Here is a 17,155-nt window from a genome sequence, read left to right as displayed (position 1 = left end):
TCGTTTCCCAAGCCCCTAGAGGGGAGCTTTCTACGCCTGCGATCCGGTAGGTCATCCTCTTCGCAAGAGGAGGTTTTGCTAGGGGACGTCCAGGACCTTGAACTGTAACTGCTTCCCCGGGATTCCTCTGAAGAAGGATTGGATGGAGGTGAAGTCCGCCTTCGTCTAACACGGCGCAGCTTCTTTTTGAGGTGGTTAATCTCCCTCTGCATGGCCTTGACATCATCCTCATGGGTGGGACTGCCTCCGCCACGCGTGTGACTTGCGCTAGGGTATACAGTATGAACACTTCCCTCTCGATCCCTCCGGCGCTCAAAAAGATTTTCGGGCTGTGATCCTTGAGATTCTGCATGGTGTGAACCTAAACCTGCCATGATGTTTCAACTCCTTCAACGCTGGATACCCCACAGACGGCACCAATTGTAAGTGCACAATTGTACCTGGACCCAAAAGTGAATGTTGGGCTTAGGCCCAATGAGCCTTATACAATGTAATTTGTAGAGTATGTGTTTGAAATCTAGGTTCGGGATGTTGGAGGTTTGATTAGCAAGCTAGAATGTTACAATCTATGCAAGTGATAAACGAATATGACAAATAGATCTCCTCGGACGTTAGCCGAGGACGATTTGTATAAATATTCTCTTTCTAGGCCAGAGTTTACAATTCTTAGTTCTCCTTTCAGTTTTCGAGCCGATCTCCCTCTCTTTCCTCTCTCGTCTCCTTATATACTTCTTCCTTTTTACTGTTCACCCACGTGTCATACAAATCTTTCTCTTAGATACTTGTCCCATCCACCACCTTCTTCAAATCCTTAAATAATAGCAGCCAGGTTCAATTTTATTGTTCAGAGGTCATTTCCCCATTAATGCGGCCAAGGAGGTAGATGCAGGGTCTTTAATGTGGAGGTAGCAGATTTTTCCCTAGATATTTCTATCACATCCTTGCGTCTAGAGGGTACTTGGATCACCCTCTTACCCATCGGTTTTTCCAGAATTTTGCCTTTAACCTTCTTGACAAGTCTCAGGGTCATTGCTGGGCCAGTCCGAGGAGAAATTCCTCCTCGGACAACTCTTCGGACCTTTATAGTGCATACTAACTTGTAGGCCTGGAGGCTTTAACCAAAAACAAACTGATACCCATCAATAAAGCCCAAAGCCCAAATGTTTATTTGGGAATTTTTACCCCCACACATTTTTATTATTATTATTTATAAATGTATCGTACCTGCCTAATCTTAGGGACAAGAAAAGAATGTGTCAAGTCAAATTGAGGTAATGGGAAAATATAGAGGAAGACAATAACATGTCAATTAAGTAATAAAACATATGGCTTCGGATAAAATAAAACAACTAAAAGAATACATAACCTTAACCATCCATTGTATTAAGAATCCATTGCTAGCTCTAGAGTACTGGTATTAGGCTTGGTTGTTAGAGGATAAAGTCTCTTTTTTATAATAATTTTTAGTTAGATCATCTTTTTTTTTCACTCACTAAATAGTTGAATAATAATAATAATTTAATTCACAATAGAAGATGCATAACAATGGGGAGAGTAGGGTCCTTTGTTGGAGAAGGCACTTGTTGCACCCGCTGTATGCAGCATATTCTTTTACCCTTTGTTGATGAGTACATTACTAACGAGGCAGCTCAACCTTTCCATGCCATGACAACTTGGTTTTGTAGAGACGTTACACTTGAAGAAAGAACCCAAGTAAAAACTCCAAACTTCTCAAGAGCATTTTAATCTCAATTAGGGCCCATGAATCTCAGGACCAATTTCAATTTCTAGTGAAAAATAGAGAGAGGATTACTCCCATTGCGAGCATAAAAAAGGGGCAAAAGAAAAGAGGAGGTACAAAAAACATAACAAAAAAAAAAGGTACTCTAGAATCTCAAGTGGATATGATCCTCCAATCCTTGCCACACTCATTAAGTCAATTCAAAGTAGAATTTCACGATCAAAGAACATATACATTGTCTGAATCGATGAACGAGTTGCATTCAATGGAAGACATCAATATCAACATCAAACTACAGCAACTTCTGCAAGAATTCATAGTCTAGAGATCTGAATGCAGCTCAGAATGTCACAAACTGAATCAGAAAAGAAAAGGTACATACTGACGCAATGTAATGAAACCAACAGCTATCACATGCAAAACAACTCAATTCAACGTATCAGTTTGGATATCAAACATCTAAACATTTATCTTTATGACAAAAATTCAGTAGTATTCATGTTATATAAAAATCATATAATAGAAACACAACTTCAATTTGACATCAATTTGGATATCAAACATTCAAACCTTTAAGTTTTGGATAGGATATCTCTAAAGCAAAAAATTCAAAAGTATTATTAGTTTGAATTTCTATATGACAAAAAATGCAATACTATTCATTTCATACCAAAATTGTGATGTCTGATATCCACATAGATATGTAGATGTCTAACATTCAAGTAGATATGTAAAATTGATATCTTGTTTCTAAGACATGATTTATGTATAACATGAATACTTCTAATTTTTGTTTTCCTTGGGGATATCCAAACCTTAATGGTCCGTTTGAATTAAGAGGGATAGAGGGGGAATAAAGAAAAGTAAAGTAGAAGTAGCCTATTTTCAGCCAACTATATTTTACTCTCCTCCACTCCTCCTCCTTTCCCCCTCAATCCAAACAGGCCATAAATGTTTGGAAGTTTAAGTGCCCGTTTGGTTCAATGTTTTTGGGCAAAAAATCACATTTGCAGTTTCAAAATGGAACAAGTGAGCGAATAAAATAGTGTATTCCTTGGCTTCCTGAATTAATATGTTTTACTATGGAACAACACACTTGTAGAGTTCAGAGTCGGAAAAATATATGGAGATTCACCTTTCACTACTGCCTCATGTGCCACAAATCCAAGAACTATGTGCTCTCTGCTATGACCGTTGCTTTCTCACAAATAATTTCTAATATAAAACCTTTGAAATAAATTATTCTGGTTAATCTGGATGCCATACCCAATTATAGCAGTGCCCTACATTTCTAACAAAATATTGTTTAATATATTTTTGTTTGAGGATGCTGCCTTTTGGTTAATCTTGCGTTTGCCATCTCGCTAATAACCATATTCAATTCAACATATCAATTTGGATATCAAACATTCAAATCATATCTCTATGACAAAAATTTAATTCTATTTATGTTCTATAGAAATCGTGTTTTAGAAACACGATTTCAATTTTACATATCAGTTTGAAACTTTGGATATTATACATAATATATCAAAAGCAAAAAAAAATCAAAAGTATTATCAGTTTAGATATCTTTAAGGCAAAAAAAATCAATAGCATTCATGTTATACATAAATCGTGTCTTAGAAACACGATTTCAATTCTACATATCAGTTTAAATATTAGAGTTTCAATTTTTTGCTACTTTCTAAGAGTTTCATTTAACTCCTACCAATTCCAACAAAACTACCCCCCTCAGAGAAAACAAAGACGTTCTACTCACTCATTACACATGAATGGTAAATCCCACCATAAATTTAATGAGTAGAACCAACTATGTGAGAGGAAAGACACCCAAAGTACTGCATTAATTATTCATTTGGCAAACCCAAAAAAATCTAGCTCTTTTAGTTTCTACTTTTTAAGCTATTTTGGTGGGGTCCTACATGCAAAAGTTTTAAAAAAATCCTCATCTTTTTGTACTGTATTTTCAGCAAATAAATAATCAGTAAAACACATCTCAGAAGTAAACAATCAGTAAAATGCATCCAATTGCATATATCCTAAAAAGCACAAGATAACATAGACTTTCCAAGAAATACAAATGGTTCACAATTTTTGCATCTCAACTGCTTCATTACATATTGAATTGCCTTCACACAACCTAGAAACTATATTACTAACCTTCATTCAGCAATTTTACTTGATCCCTGAACATAATAATTTCATCACAGTACCTGATAGGGTCTTTCACCCATCTTTCCTTTCAATAGGAATGAGTACCATATCAAACCTCAAATAGAGTACATAGGTGCCTTGATAAGGGAATAATATCTTATGGGACAATCACATAAGATATGACCTCCCTGACAAGAGTGGTCCAATCTCAAGAGAACTTACTAACCACTTGAGAAGCACAAAAGGAACAAACCAAATGGAATGAAAAAGCAAAGTCCAGTTAAAAATGCAAACATAGCATGATGTCATTGCCCGATGCCTCCATAACCAGCATCTATTTTTGTCACAACATACTCTTCAACAAAAACAAGGTTAAAACTTAAAACAGAGTTTGAATACTGAGTATCCAGCTGTCAAAGCAAAAAGTATCTGAGACAGAAAGAGAGTCACTTGACGATATTAAATAAATATGAAAAAGCCTAAAACAAAAAAACTGTCCAGTCAAACTCTCTTCCATCACCTTATTCAGAATCACCAAGATTAATGGCCTACAATACGGCCATGAGGATCAAGAGAAGAATTACCCCCAGATGCATCAGTACCCAGGGGATCAGTAGCTCCAGCAGTGTTGATGGGCAGATGAAGCAGAAGTCTGGGCAAGCCTCTCCTCTATTCCCTTGGTTAGCTTCCCCTTAAGATCCTCCATTGCTGCCTGCCGAATCAGCAGCTCCTCATAGCTGAGTTCACTAGACGGAGTACTGAACCAGCTGGAGCATCCTGAGGTTTCATTCATAATCTGCTTCAGTTTCTCCCCCCGCTTCTTTTCAGCGTCCAGTTGAGAAGCCAGATCAGAATAATTCTTGTGCAGTTCACATAGAACTCTCTCATGGTGATCCTCTGCTTCCTGAATTGTATAAGCATCAGGCTGGCCAAGCCTGTTCGCTGCAACATCAGCAGAGGGGATACCGTAGGAGAAGGCCTTGCCACCAGGGGAAAAGATGACAAAGGCTGTCTCAATGGCACACAGGGTGCAAAGTTCACTGGCCTTCTTGAAGAGGCCGGATTGTTGTTTTGACAACGAAATTCGCCTTTCATATTCTCCTTGAATCATCTTTGTTTGAGTCTTTTTGTGCCCCATGCTCTCTTCTTGCACTTGATAGAACTATGAGAAGCTTGCAAAATACTTAATTTTTTTTTTATAAGTATAGAAGCTTGAGAAATTCTTTGGAGAGACACCACATTTTATAGGGCTTTAATGCCGTAACCAACTCTCAAATCTATTCAATTTTCTGACAGGTGGTCCCCATTTCTTTCCATATATAACCTTTGTGATTCTCAAGAAAATCTTATCATTTTTGAGGACAAATAATGTAAATTTCAAATATCGTAACGTAAGTTCTTAATCGGAGTACTAAAAGAACATTTGACTAAGATTAATTTGAACAGAAAAGGGAGTTAATTCCAGGATAAGACTACCAAAGCTATCTAAAGAGTTGAGTGATTCCAATTTAATGTCACTTTTCATTTGAATAGTCTGAATGTTTTTAGAAATACAAATGGTGCATAAATTATAATTTAAATTAGTTATTATTGTCGGAAGACGGTGCCAATGTAGCCCAACTCACACTAGGACCCAAAGCACAACCGTGACAACAGTTCATACACTAATATAATGCTCCTGAGCAAGCCCGACTTGGGAAATTCTTTAATGCATCAGGTTTTTGGAAAGACAAAGTTCATAAATTAGAACATAAAATAGTAATTACTACAGAAAGACTCGACTGATGTGGCCGACATCATTTTAGACCCAAAACACAGACATTACTACAGTCCATACACAGTACCTAATGCTCCATAATCCTTCTAAGCAACCAAACTGGAGAAATCCCTAAAAGAAAATAGTTATCTTATTATGAGCCTAGGCACTGAAAATTATGTTGGTTTATTTTGACATTACTATATATAGATTTGTTTTGATGTTACTATATTCAGGTACTTGACAGGAAAGCCTAGGCACTGAGAAAAGTTTTTGCCATGAGATTGTGATATAGAAGCACCAAGTCAGGTTTCTCGTCAATCAAGCAGCATTCACACCCAATTCTGAAGGTCTGCAACACATGAAACTGATTTTTTGAGGATTACAAATAACTTTCCTTACTTGGAAATACCTTCCTTATTTAAATGAAGAGGGAAAGGAGGACCATTGGAATTTGAAAAAGTATCTTATGAGATGGTCTCCAAACACATGAAACTAATTTTTTGAATATTACAAACAACTTTCCTTAGTTGGAAAACCTTCCTTATTTAAATGAAGAGGGAGTGGGGTCCACTGTGGGGTTGGAAAAGTATCTTATGAGATGGTCTACAAACACATGTATGAGATGGTCTCCAAACACATGAAACTAATTTTTTGAATATTACAAACAAACTTTCCTTATTTGGAAAACCTTCCTTATTTAAATGAAGAGGGAGCAGGGTCCACTGTGGGGTTGGAAAAGTATCTTATGAGATGGTCTACAAACACATGTATGAGTGTTATTAAACCTGGCTTGGCCTGGCTGATTGGACTGGTGACCCAATGACTCAGCACATAGACCAGGCTGGGTGATCAATTGGATCGGAACAGTACATGACTCGGTCAAAATCGGTGCAACCCAATGGGTTTTAAGCAACCCGTGTGACCTAGTTGGGTTTTATTAACCCGGCCGAGTTTGTGAATTGTGTAAAATTATATATATAGGTCCACTTTATTGATTCTTTTATTGTTTAAATGTGTGATAATATGGTAATTTAAACAAGAGAAAACCTAAAAATCTAACAAAAAAAAAACATTGTTCCCTGCGGATTCGCACTTTGAAGTTTGTACGTGTACCATTACTTTTCAGTTTTCACAATTCTCCAAACCTACAACTACGAGCTCTTACTGTGCGACAATTTTGTGTGCTTTGAAGTCTAAATAAATGTACTTAGCCACCAATTAGCATGTAAGTATGACCATATGACTCTATGCCACCAATTATCTTTTTTTGTTTAGTTTTTTTTTTTTATACTTTATTTGTTGATTGCTTTTAAGTTTAAGCATCTTTTGTTTAATTTTTTTTTACGTGTACAGTGTGTGTGTGACACTGTGACAATTGTTTCTTCTGAGTTTTGGCTATTTTGTTGCTTTGAATTTGTTTATTGCTTTAGGCTTTAGTTAACCTTAACTTTACTGAAAAATATAAATTAAAACTATAAGTCTAAGAATTTTTTTTATTATATTAATCTTTCTATGTATAAAATTAATGATTGTAAATCACTAAACTGTAATTGTTAGTTCTTACTTACTGCTTTCTATGTATGTTTGTTGTTTATTACTATAATTTATGAAATGAAATATTTGTAGTGTCTACAACTTACTACTATAATTTATGAAATGGAATATTTGTAGTGTCTACAACAGTTTAAATGTCAAACCCTACAACACAATCAACAATTGATCTTACACCAAATTTTTTTTGATAGTACGAAATGGCATATGCCTTTTTTTTCTTTTAATTTACATATTCAGGTTATGATTTCTCAAACTTAATTTTATATATATTTAATTTAAAATTTTTCTTATTTGACCCTGCAATTCAATCGATGACCCACTAGTTGAACCAGTGAGCCATTGACCTAGCTCATAAACTAGGTCAACATCTGGTCCGGGTTTAATATTGTATCTAATTTTCAAATATTACAAACAACTTTCCTTACTTGGAAAAACCTTCCTTATTTCCTTATTTAAATATAGAGGGAGTGGGGTCCACTATGGGATTGAAAAAGTATCTTATGAGATGATCTACAAACACATGAATCTAATTTTCAAATATTACAAACAACTTTCCTTACTTGGGAAAACCTTCCTTATTTAAATAAAGCAGGGGACCACTCTAGGTTGGAAAAAGTATCTTATTAAGACAGTCAGCAAACCCATGAAACTAATTTTTGAAGATTACAAATAACTTCCCTTACTTGGAAAAAGCATCTTATGAGATAGGTCTTATTAAACTTCTCTCACAACATGTGTGGGTCCCACATGCTACGATGATAGGGTGGGGTCATAAGATACCTTCTGTAGGGTTGTTGGGGGGGGGGAGGTGTAGGAGAAGGGATGGACCCCAAAGCTAGAATATGATTCAATATAGAATTTTGTCCATAAGCCAGAAATCCAAAAGGTGTCGTGAAATTCTGAATATTCTACATTGCCCATAGTTCACTCCCCTACCCCAAAAGAAAAAAGAAATTAAAAACAGGAATTTGTTGATTATCTTTTTAAACACTTTCAATAAGGATGCCCCTAGGAATGTATAATCTAAATGATGGCCTAAGTTGGATATGACAATTCAACAACTACTTGCTCAATCTTAACCTGAAATATACGACATTAGGCTTTTATTGAAGCTAAGCTAAGTGGACCAAATTTGACTTGGCCACATATAGACAAATTCAAGTAAGCAAACATTATTGGCTGTACAGATCTATTTTATCTTTATAACCATTAAGCAATGCAAAGAAACATACCTTCTACAAATTTGAGAAGCCAATGGTGGCCTAAGTTGGAGATGACAGATTCAACAAATACTTGCTCAATCTTAACCTGACATATACGACATTAGGATTTTATAAAAGCTAAGCTGAGTGGACCAAATGTGACTTGGCCAAAAATAGACAACTTCTACTAAGCAAACATTATCTTTATAAACATTAACCAATGCAAAGAAACACATCTTCTACAAATTTGAGAAGCCATGTATTACTGCTAGACTCAGCACATACACAATCTTTATTAACTTAAAAGCTAAAACTTACAAGACCATGGGCCACTTGTACCCTGACATAAAAAAGGAACCCTTATTCTTAGATTAGTTATTCATGACTTATGAAACTACATTATACTGTAACATTCATGACAGAATTGATTTAAAATTTTTTTAAAAAAAGATAGCAAATGGTGCAAGATCATTAAAATACTAAGTAAGCACACACGCACAAACACTTATGCAAACATTCACACAAGATTGTGAAGAAAAAGTATGCTATACCCTTACAATCATCATCATGACGGAAAGGATACAATTGATGAGGGCAAAAGAACTCACCTATTTAAGACAATGTCACAATGCCAAAGACTTTCAAATTTTTCTAACAATCTTTTCCTGATCTTTTTATTATTAAATAATTTTATGGAAACTTGCCCTGAATCTTGTGCTCAAAGATAACAATCATCCCTCAATCAATCTGATAGTAGCAAAGAAAAAAAAAAGGAAATACAATTTAAAAGTAACTCATGTAACTGGTCACCCTTCAACTTTATTCCCATCATATCTTCAGAATTGTTAAAAGCCAACAGAAACAAAATGTTGATATAAGGTGATGCATCCATGGAAGAGTGCTTTGCTATCACATTGCAAATTCACCTATTCAAGAAGAGAGGTGCTACGTCCACAACATTTTTACAACAAATCATAGGTGATTAGTTGTTATTGGTTCAAATTTGAACCTAACACTAAGATTACTTTTTTGCCCCAACAATAACAACCAGTAACATCCTGCCACTTAGGATTTGTTGTAAAAATGTTGTGGACATATCATTTCTCATTCAAGAATTATTTTATGTGGTCCACATGTGAAGTCCAATTGAAGTAAAATTCGTGTGGTTTTCATGGCCTAAGAATGAGTCTTTTAGGTTCAAAACAGTTTTTTATTTGTTATGGGCAATTTTATATTCAGGGGCAAATATGTCATTTCCGAAATTCTTGCAAGTTTGGTAATTTATTTGAGTCTAGAATCTTTTAACTTGAAGAGATCCTAAAGTATCTTAGGTTTTATTTTCTTTGGGTCCAAGTTAGTATTTTATTAGGTCTTAGTTTAGTAGTCCTAATACTAGTAGGTGTCCAAATACTACTAGTACAAGAAAGAGTATTTATAGATATATCGTTGTGCTCAATCTATTCAAAGGATATGGAGAGTTCATTAATAAATTGAATGTTTTGAGTAGTGAGGTACATTGGCCTTAGGGTTCTTTTCTCCTTTCTTTTCTCTCTCAGTTACTGTTTACAGTTTACAGTTCATAGGTATAGTCCATAATACTGTTCACATATTAAAAAAAAAAAAAAATCTACTTCTTCTTTTTTTCTTCTCTTTTAAACCATAAATCCAATAAAAAGATTCTACACCCCAAAATCCACAAATCCACCTAAACCTTAACCTACCACAAGCACTACTAGACATATTTCTCTAATTTTTCCTACATCATAAGGGCTGCAAAAGAACAATGATTTCACTGAGAAGGGCATTGCTGGTAAAAATTAATAATATCTGGCAAGGATTTACCATGAAATACCCAAAGATGAGCAATTATGTTAAGCCCACCTAAAAAGGAGGAAAAAAAAAGGCTTCAATTGGGGTTTGAAATCTCTACAACAATTACGTGTAAATATGGCCATGATGACAAATTCACATGATAATTAGCAGTAATATTTATTCAAATTCACTTTGGGGTTTGAAAACCTTTATGAAAATTTCTATCTATGATAAATCAATAAGAAAAGGCAGTAATTGGCATCTCATAATTCTCTATGACAATGAACAATTTTGCAGCCCAAACACTTCTGCATTCAATATGAATATCTAGTTCTAAAAGTGTTCTCGCCTTCACCTCCCTCAAGATGTCATTTTTTTAGAACTAGATGATCCACAAGGTGTCATAAACTTCTAACACCCAGATCCAATTAGTACTCAAGATACTGCACACATCAAGAACTCGAGAATTGCCAATTCTTCGTATACGCAGCTTTACAAACTGGTTTTAGTTAAGCAAGGTTTGCCCACATGTTTATATACGGTATACAAATAATTCATTCTTTTAGTAATTTGCATAGGGCATTGTGATCAAAGAAAAATAGTGCTATGACCACCCCCCCCCCCCCCGGTTTATTATTTTAAGTTTCATCTATACTCTGTATGTTACATCATATTGCTTCTTAAACTTTCAGGTCAAGATGCGCATGAGAGAGAGAGAGAGAGAGAGAGAGGAATGCCCAAAGGAATTACACTTGTCATCCATATTTTAATATGATCGCTATGGGAAAACTTGAGACATAACATCACTATTAGCTGCAATAACACATATTTTAAGATATTAAGAAGTTAAATGGTTTATGTATTTATCTCATACAGACTTTGTTAATTTTCCAAAATTTTCATCATAGCCATATTTACAAGTGAAGATATAAGAACTGATAATTAGAGAATTGGAAGGCATTTCGGAAAGTTAATGAATAATACAGCAGACAAATTATGCTCTGCTTTATTAATGACTCATTGATTCTAAGTAACTACTAACTACAAAGTGTGTAATCTATTATATAAGAATATAAAACTTAGAAAGTATTTGGCTTGCAAGCGAAATGCCACTTCATGGTTATGGTAATGACTGAAACTAATATCAACTGAAAGAACCAACTTCATAGCAGCGAACGACATGCAAACACAGAGACATGTTGAATGCATGTGTGTGTGCACATGCTAGATATGCACACAATCAAAGGGTTCAACTGTGCAGTATGAACTATATCCAGCATCAGCAACTTTACAAGACAAATAAAAGTATCACCATCACGAATTGACAAACCATGTTTCCTCTAGGAAATATCATGTCCTCCTCTAAACTGGAACTTCTTACAAGCACATATGCACAGGCAATTAATTTTTGTAACCTGAAATCTAATTTTTACCATTTATGGAGATTTAACAAGTCCCAGAGGATGTCGGAGGATATAGATTATTTTTACCTGGACTTTAGGGAATTTGTGCTTTCATACTATTTACTTAAATGTTCAAATGGTTAAAGGCTTCTGATATAAAAGAACTTAAGACAACTGTCATATCTATCTCTCTTAACCTCATATGCATTATAGGGATTGTATTAATTTTGGTGTGGTATACCAAGCAGAAAATCTGATGTTGTATGAGTCACAAATAGCACAGTGACATATATTTAACATTAAAATCACAATATAAACTGTGAAAAATTTTATATGTTTCATATTTGTGATTGTTAAAATAATTTCAAAAAGAAAAGACATACTTTCTGTCATCCTAGCAATCAGGCAACAATGAAATGTATCCCTAATGTATGCATTGAGGACACCTCTCTTACCAAAAACCGGTACCCCATATGATAAATTGGCTTACCATGCGGTTTTATTGATAAAGTAGAAACATGAAGCAATTTGTTCCAATTTAAAACAATAAATCAGATACCAAGGCTATATAAATGGCACTGATACTGCTCTTATTTATTTAAGGAAAATTTTAGAACAGAACACTAATGTATCACGCATAAATTTACATATTTGGTGCCCGATAAATTTTTTCTTTACCCAAAAATGCAACTTCCTTTGATACTTATTTTCAATGAGTTTTGGCCCCAAGGGGAGGGGGAAGGGAAAGGAAAGATTCAAAGTAGTAACTCCACTTCATGAGGCTGACTCCAGCTGATCGTGCTAGCCATTGGAATTCTAATACTTAGAATTCAAAAGAAACTCCAAGAGCTTTATAAGGAGAACTACGGTTTCGAAATTCAAATACCCTCTCCTCCACTTGTTGTAGCAATTTATCAAAAAAATAATTCAAAAGAAACAAATGGTGGATTTTTTAACCATCAGCATTGTTCTATAGGCTAATTTTTGTTTTTCCGAAGTCAGTATCACACCTACTATTCCCAATGCCATTTCACATTAGGAAATGCAACACAACAGCAAAATTAATTGTTAGGCAGTAATACGATTAAATTAAACATTGTCTCAACGATAACTGTGTTTAGTTCTTCTTTCCATTATTGCTTAGAATTAGATTAAACCCCATATCTTTTTCTAACCTTGAAATGGTTCTAATTGACTTGAATGTCATATAGGAAAAAACATCAATAATATAATATGTATAATAAATAAAAAAGAAATCGAGAATAGTAACGAAATAGCCGTATACGATGTACGTTATGAGCAGTGTAAAGCTTACATGAGATTGGAGAAAAGCGAAAGCGGAACCGTTGTTGTTGTTGTCGTCGTCATGACCCATCATTATTAAGGAGAAAGCAAACGAGGGAGACGCACAACGCATCCAAACGAAAGACTATAATGAAAGCTAAGGTTATCAAATAGGTTTTTGAAATTTCTTATTTTTACAGAAAAGAAATAGAGAGAGTACTTAACCGTGTGAGAGGGACAGTGAGAGAGAGTCTGAGTTAGTGAGAGAGACTGAGTTAGTACAGAGTGAGGTTTTCAGGGACTTCGGGTTTTATATATATATATACACCATCCAATAACTAAATTCATATTTTTAAAATCTCGCTATTGAATTAAATGTTTTATATGTTTTTTACATACATACCAATTTTTATATCAATCAAATATTATTTATTATTCAACCTATAAACTCATATTTTATGCAATATTATAAACTACAAAAACTTAAATTTAAACAATTGATTAATGACATGACTATTGATCTTTAAATACTTTAAAATATTGCAAATATGGAGAATATACAAAGATAATGTAATCCAATGATTTTTTTTTTTTTTGGAGAAAAACTCTCCCGCAACAAGGTTTTACACATAGGGCCAGCTACTTTCTTTATCTTGCTTGCCGTTAGTCTATCTAGCGCCTTTCGGTTGGGGTCTGCCCTGGGGGTTATATATATATATATATATATAAAGACTAACTATATATGTTGAATATGAGTTTCAGTTAACTTAACTGATAGTTTTTTCTTAATATGAGAGATAATTATAACATGTTGTTAGTCCTGCAGCTCGAATCAATTCCCCCTTAGACCCCCAAGCATTTTGTACATGGAGAGGTGTCAATTCAACTACAAAGCCTTTGACAGCTCAATTGGTAGTTGAATAAAAAATCTGTAGCTCAATCCAAACTTTCTCATTAAAAAAAAAAAACTATATATATATATCCTGTTCTCTTTGGTCCATTCCAATTTATTTGTTATGAAACGTGTGACTAGGCCGAAACCCAGATTTTTTTAAATTTAGGACCGAAGACTATTTAATGAAAAATCAATTAGCAATACCATAAAACAAAAAAAAGCTTAGAAAAAACTAGATACAAACAAAAATAGAAAATTGTACTACGTGCATCTTTAGTGGGTAGTCCTGCCAAATAGATGTGCTGACCTGGAGAGAGTGGCTGATAAGATACTTTCTCCTTTCAAACATTGCCATGTAGCCACATCAGTTCATCTATTCTACCCATTTTTTAATTAAATAATCAATTTCCTCACAATTTTTTATTATTTCTCCTAACCACCGAGATATATACGTGCTCTCTCTCTCTTCTTTCCCATTTCTGATTTGTTTCTCTATTTCTCTCTCTCTCTCTCGCTCTCTCTCTCTCTCTCTCTCTACCCATTTCAGATCAACTCTCTCTCTCTCGATTAACTCTCCATAGCTCTGATCTGCTCCGATCCACCAGCTCTGATCCAAGCTCTGATCCACGATCCACCAGCTCCGATTCACAAGGTCCGATCCACGATCCACCAGCCACGAGCTCCGATCCACTATCTGTGTTTATGTGTGGGTGTGTTTGTGTGCATCTGGGGAAAAAGAAGAAGATGAGCAGTTAACTGGATTTGTTGAGCACGGATAAGAGAGAGAAAAAAAGGAGCGAACGAAAATTAATAAAAAAAAGGATAAACGAGCTACAGTAACCGTGTTAATATATACAGTTACTGTAACTCGGGGATGGATTTACATAATTTTGCATATTTTTACACCCATTGATGTGGGTGCTTTTTTGCTCAAAATATATAAAATTTATAGTTATTTTTATTTTAGAAGATTTTAGAAGGACTAACGTGGATGCGTGGATAAATATCCAAATAATGTTTCTGTGGTTCAGTTTGATTTATTGAACCCTTACCCTACATATCAACCAACCAAACAAGTCAGACCGACAAGATGGGGCAAGGGACCGCACTCCTTGACCTCTAGTACTTTCGCCTCTTTGGATGTTATTAGAAGAGTCCAAATTCCAAATCTCTCATTTATGTCGACAAGGGAATAAGCCAACCCATTTGTTAGCTATGCATTGATGATTTTTATTCTCCTTGATATATCTGTTTTTTCTTAGTTATTAATTAATTAAATTCACAGTCTTTTTATAAAATAAATTTAAATTAAATTAAATTGAAGACCGCGCCTCTTTGGCCTCTGTACTTTCGCCTCTGTTGTGTTTGTCTTAGTCGAAGACCAAGCACAAGAGACCATATCTCAACTAGAAGCCAGAGACCATCTGATGAACTCAGCAAATTGTCTAGGAAAAATCAATGTCCTTCTTTTTATTAGTTATATTTGAGTAAAAATTAAGGACAATTGTCTTGACTCTTGAGAACTTAAACATTTTTATTTTAAAAAATATTAAATGATTAAAATTTTTTTTTTCTATACCAACAAAGAAGATTAAGACTGAGTAGTGTGAATTAAAGTGAGAATTAACATTCTACATTAATTTCTACTAGTGGGCGATAACGAATTTTTTCCCGCAATTCGCTTGATCAGGCATGTGTAAGGGAAGTATTGAAAATAAGCTCTATACTATTAATATGTAAATTAATATTTTTATGTTATAGGTTACCACAGCTTTACAATACCACCCATGTATCATGGTTCTAAGGTAACATTAATGGCGGAGTCAAAATTTGACCTTAGAAGAGGCAAAGTTTATGACTACCATACAAATATTTTCATACACTCAGCAATCACAAATATACGGAAATAGACATCTATAAACACACACACACGTATAGTATATAATAATATTTCTTAAGGCCAATCTAATCAATAAAATGCTACTCATTTTAATAGTAACAGTATCATAATGTTAAAAAAAATAGCATATCCATTATATAGTGTTTATTTGTGAATAAATCGTATTTCACTTATAATTTTCATGTAATAATTTTCATATTAGATAAACCTCAAATACAACTTAAGTCAACTTTTGTTTAACTGATAAAATGATAAAATTATAACAATTTTAAAAAATATAGTAATCAATTGTGCTACAAAACTTTAAAGTCTAACTTGAAAACTATGGAATTTATTATAAAAATTTGAGCTCTTCACATTTTTTAAAAGTAGCATATATATTGTAAGGTCACGATTTGCATCCAAACCCAAAGACAAGATTGGGGTAGGCCCAAAAAGCTCAATACAATGAATTTGTAGAGAGTGGACTTGAAATCTAGGTTCTAGTGATTTTAGATAACAAAGATGATAGGCTAGATTGCAACACCATACACATGGGATAGTTTATATATAAGAAATGGTCCTTGGACTCAAGCCGAGGATACTGTGTCTTATATTTCACTCTTCTCAAAGACAGATTACAGTTATTGATCTTAATGTCTACAGTCTTTTTTCTCTCCTTTTTCTTTTGATCCCTTCCTTCGGGACCTCTCTCCTTCTTATACATCCCATTTCTCTCTCTTCTTGCTCTCCACGTGTAGCTCTAGGCAGCTCCCTTGAATACTTGTCTCATCCGCACTTTCCTGTGGTTTTTAGGTAATAGCTGTAAGGCTGACGATCACTGTTCAGATATTACTTCCTCATTAATGCGGCAAGAGACTTAGGTACAAAGCATTCAATGCGGTGGTAGCAGCTTTCTTCAAGATATTTCCTATTCGTTCTTCTTCTCTGTTCCCTTGTGAAACATATCTTCATCTACAAAACCTTCCAAAATATCATTTTAGTCAACATGACGTACCATTTGATCTTCACTTCACTTAGTCGAGGAGATACCCCTTCTCGGACTACTTCTACAAACCTATTTCACAATAATCTACTCATGGGCTTTTAAGCTTGACATCCTCACTACCATCAATCTGTCCTCGACAGGTAAGTATCCTCAGATCAAGTCCATGACCCAAAAATATGCCTTGGACCTTTTATCCACACACACACACACACACACACACAGATATATATATATATATATATATATATATATATATATATATATATACCATAAAGGGGGGACGACGACAGCGCAGAAGGCGGAAGCACAACAGATAGCAGATATATGGATTAATTCAAAGTAAATAATAATTGAAAGTAAGGCGGTAGAACCAGCCAAATGTTGTATATCAAAATAATTCAAAGTATTGAAAATGCGGTTGTTTATTGAATATACATCAAAATACTTACAGGTAGTAGTA

The 17,155-nt window shown here is 34.5% G+C and overlaps 1 protein-coding gene across 2 annotated transcripts; it reads right to left on the bottom strand.

Annotated features, from left to right (window-relative positions):
• Positions 1-4,157: 4,157 nt before the first annotated feature.
• LOC142623937 (agamous-like MADS-box protein AGL62) lies at positions 4,158-13,154 on the bottom strand. Of its 2 annotated transcripts, none has more exons than XM_075797422.1 (2): positions 12,944-13,154; positions 4,158-5,060 (listed from the first exon to the last, which is right to left on the bottom strand). In XM_075797422.1, the coding sequence occupies exons 1-2, from the start codon at positions 13,043-13,045 to the stop codon at positions 4,509-4,511; spliced, it is 654 nt and encodes a 217-aa protein (XP_075653537.1). In that variant the 5' UTR covers positions 13,046-13,154; the 3' UTR covers positions 4,158-4,508. The 2 variants fall into 2 exon arrangements, with proteins under 2 accessions (XP_075653537.1, XP_075653538.1); XM_075797423.1 differs by having other exon boundaries at positions 4,158-8,519; positions 12,944-13,148.
• Positions 13,155-17,155: the final 4,001 nt, after the last annotated feature.

This window comes from Castanea sativa, chromosome 2 (genome assembly GCF_040712315.1).
Source record: "Castanea sativa cultivar Marrone di Chiusa Pesio chromosome 2, ASM4071231v1".
NCBI lineage: Eukaryota > Viridiplantae > Streptophyta > Magnoliopsida > Fagales > Fagaceae > Castanea > Castanea sativa.
Note: the sequence above shows the minus strand (reverse complement) of the source record. Positions and strands in the feature narration are given on the sequence as shown.

Excerpts from the sequence above, each read along its gene's own strand:
- LOC142623937 (XM_075797422.1), bottom strand. The coding sequence starts at position 13,045 with ATGCGTTGTGCGTCTCCCTCGTTTGCTTTCTCCTTAATAATGATGGGT. Across the intron at positions 5,061-12,943 it reads TCGCTTTTCTCCAATCTCAT|TTCTATCAAGTGCAAGAAGA; the intron begins GTAAGCTTTACA and ends AGCTTCTCATAG.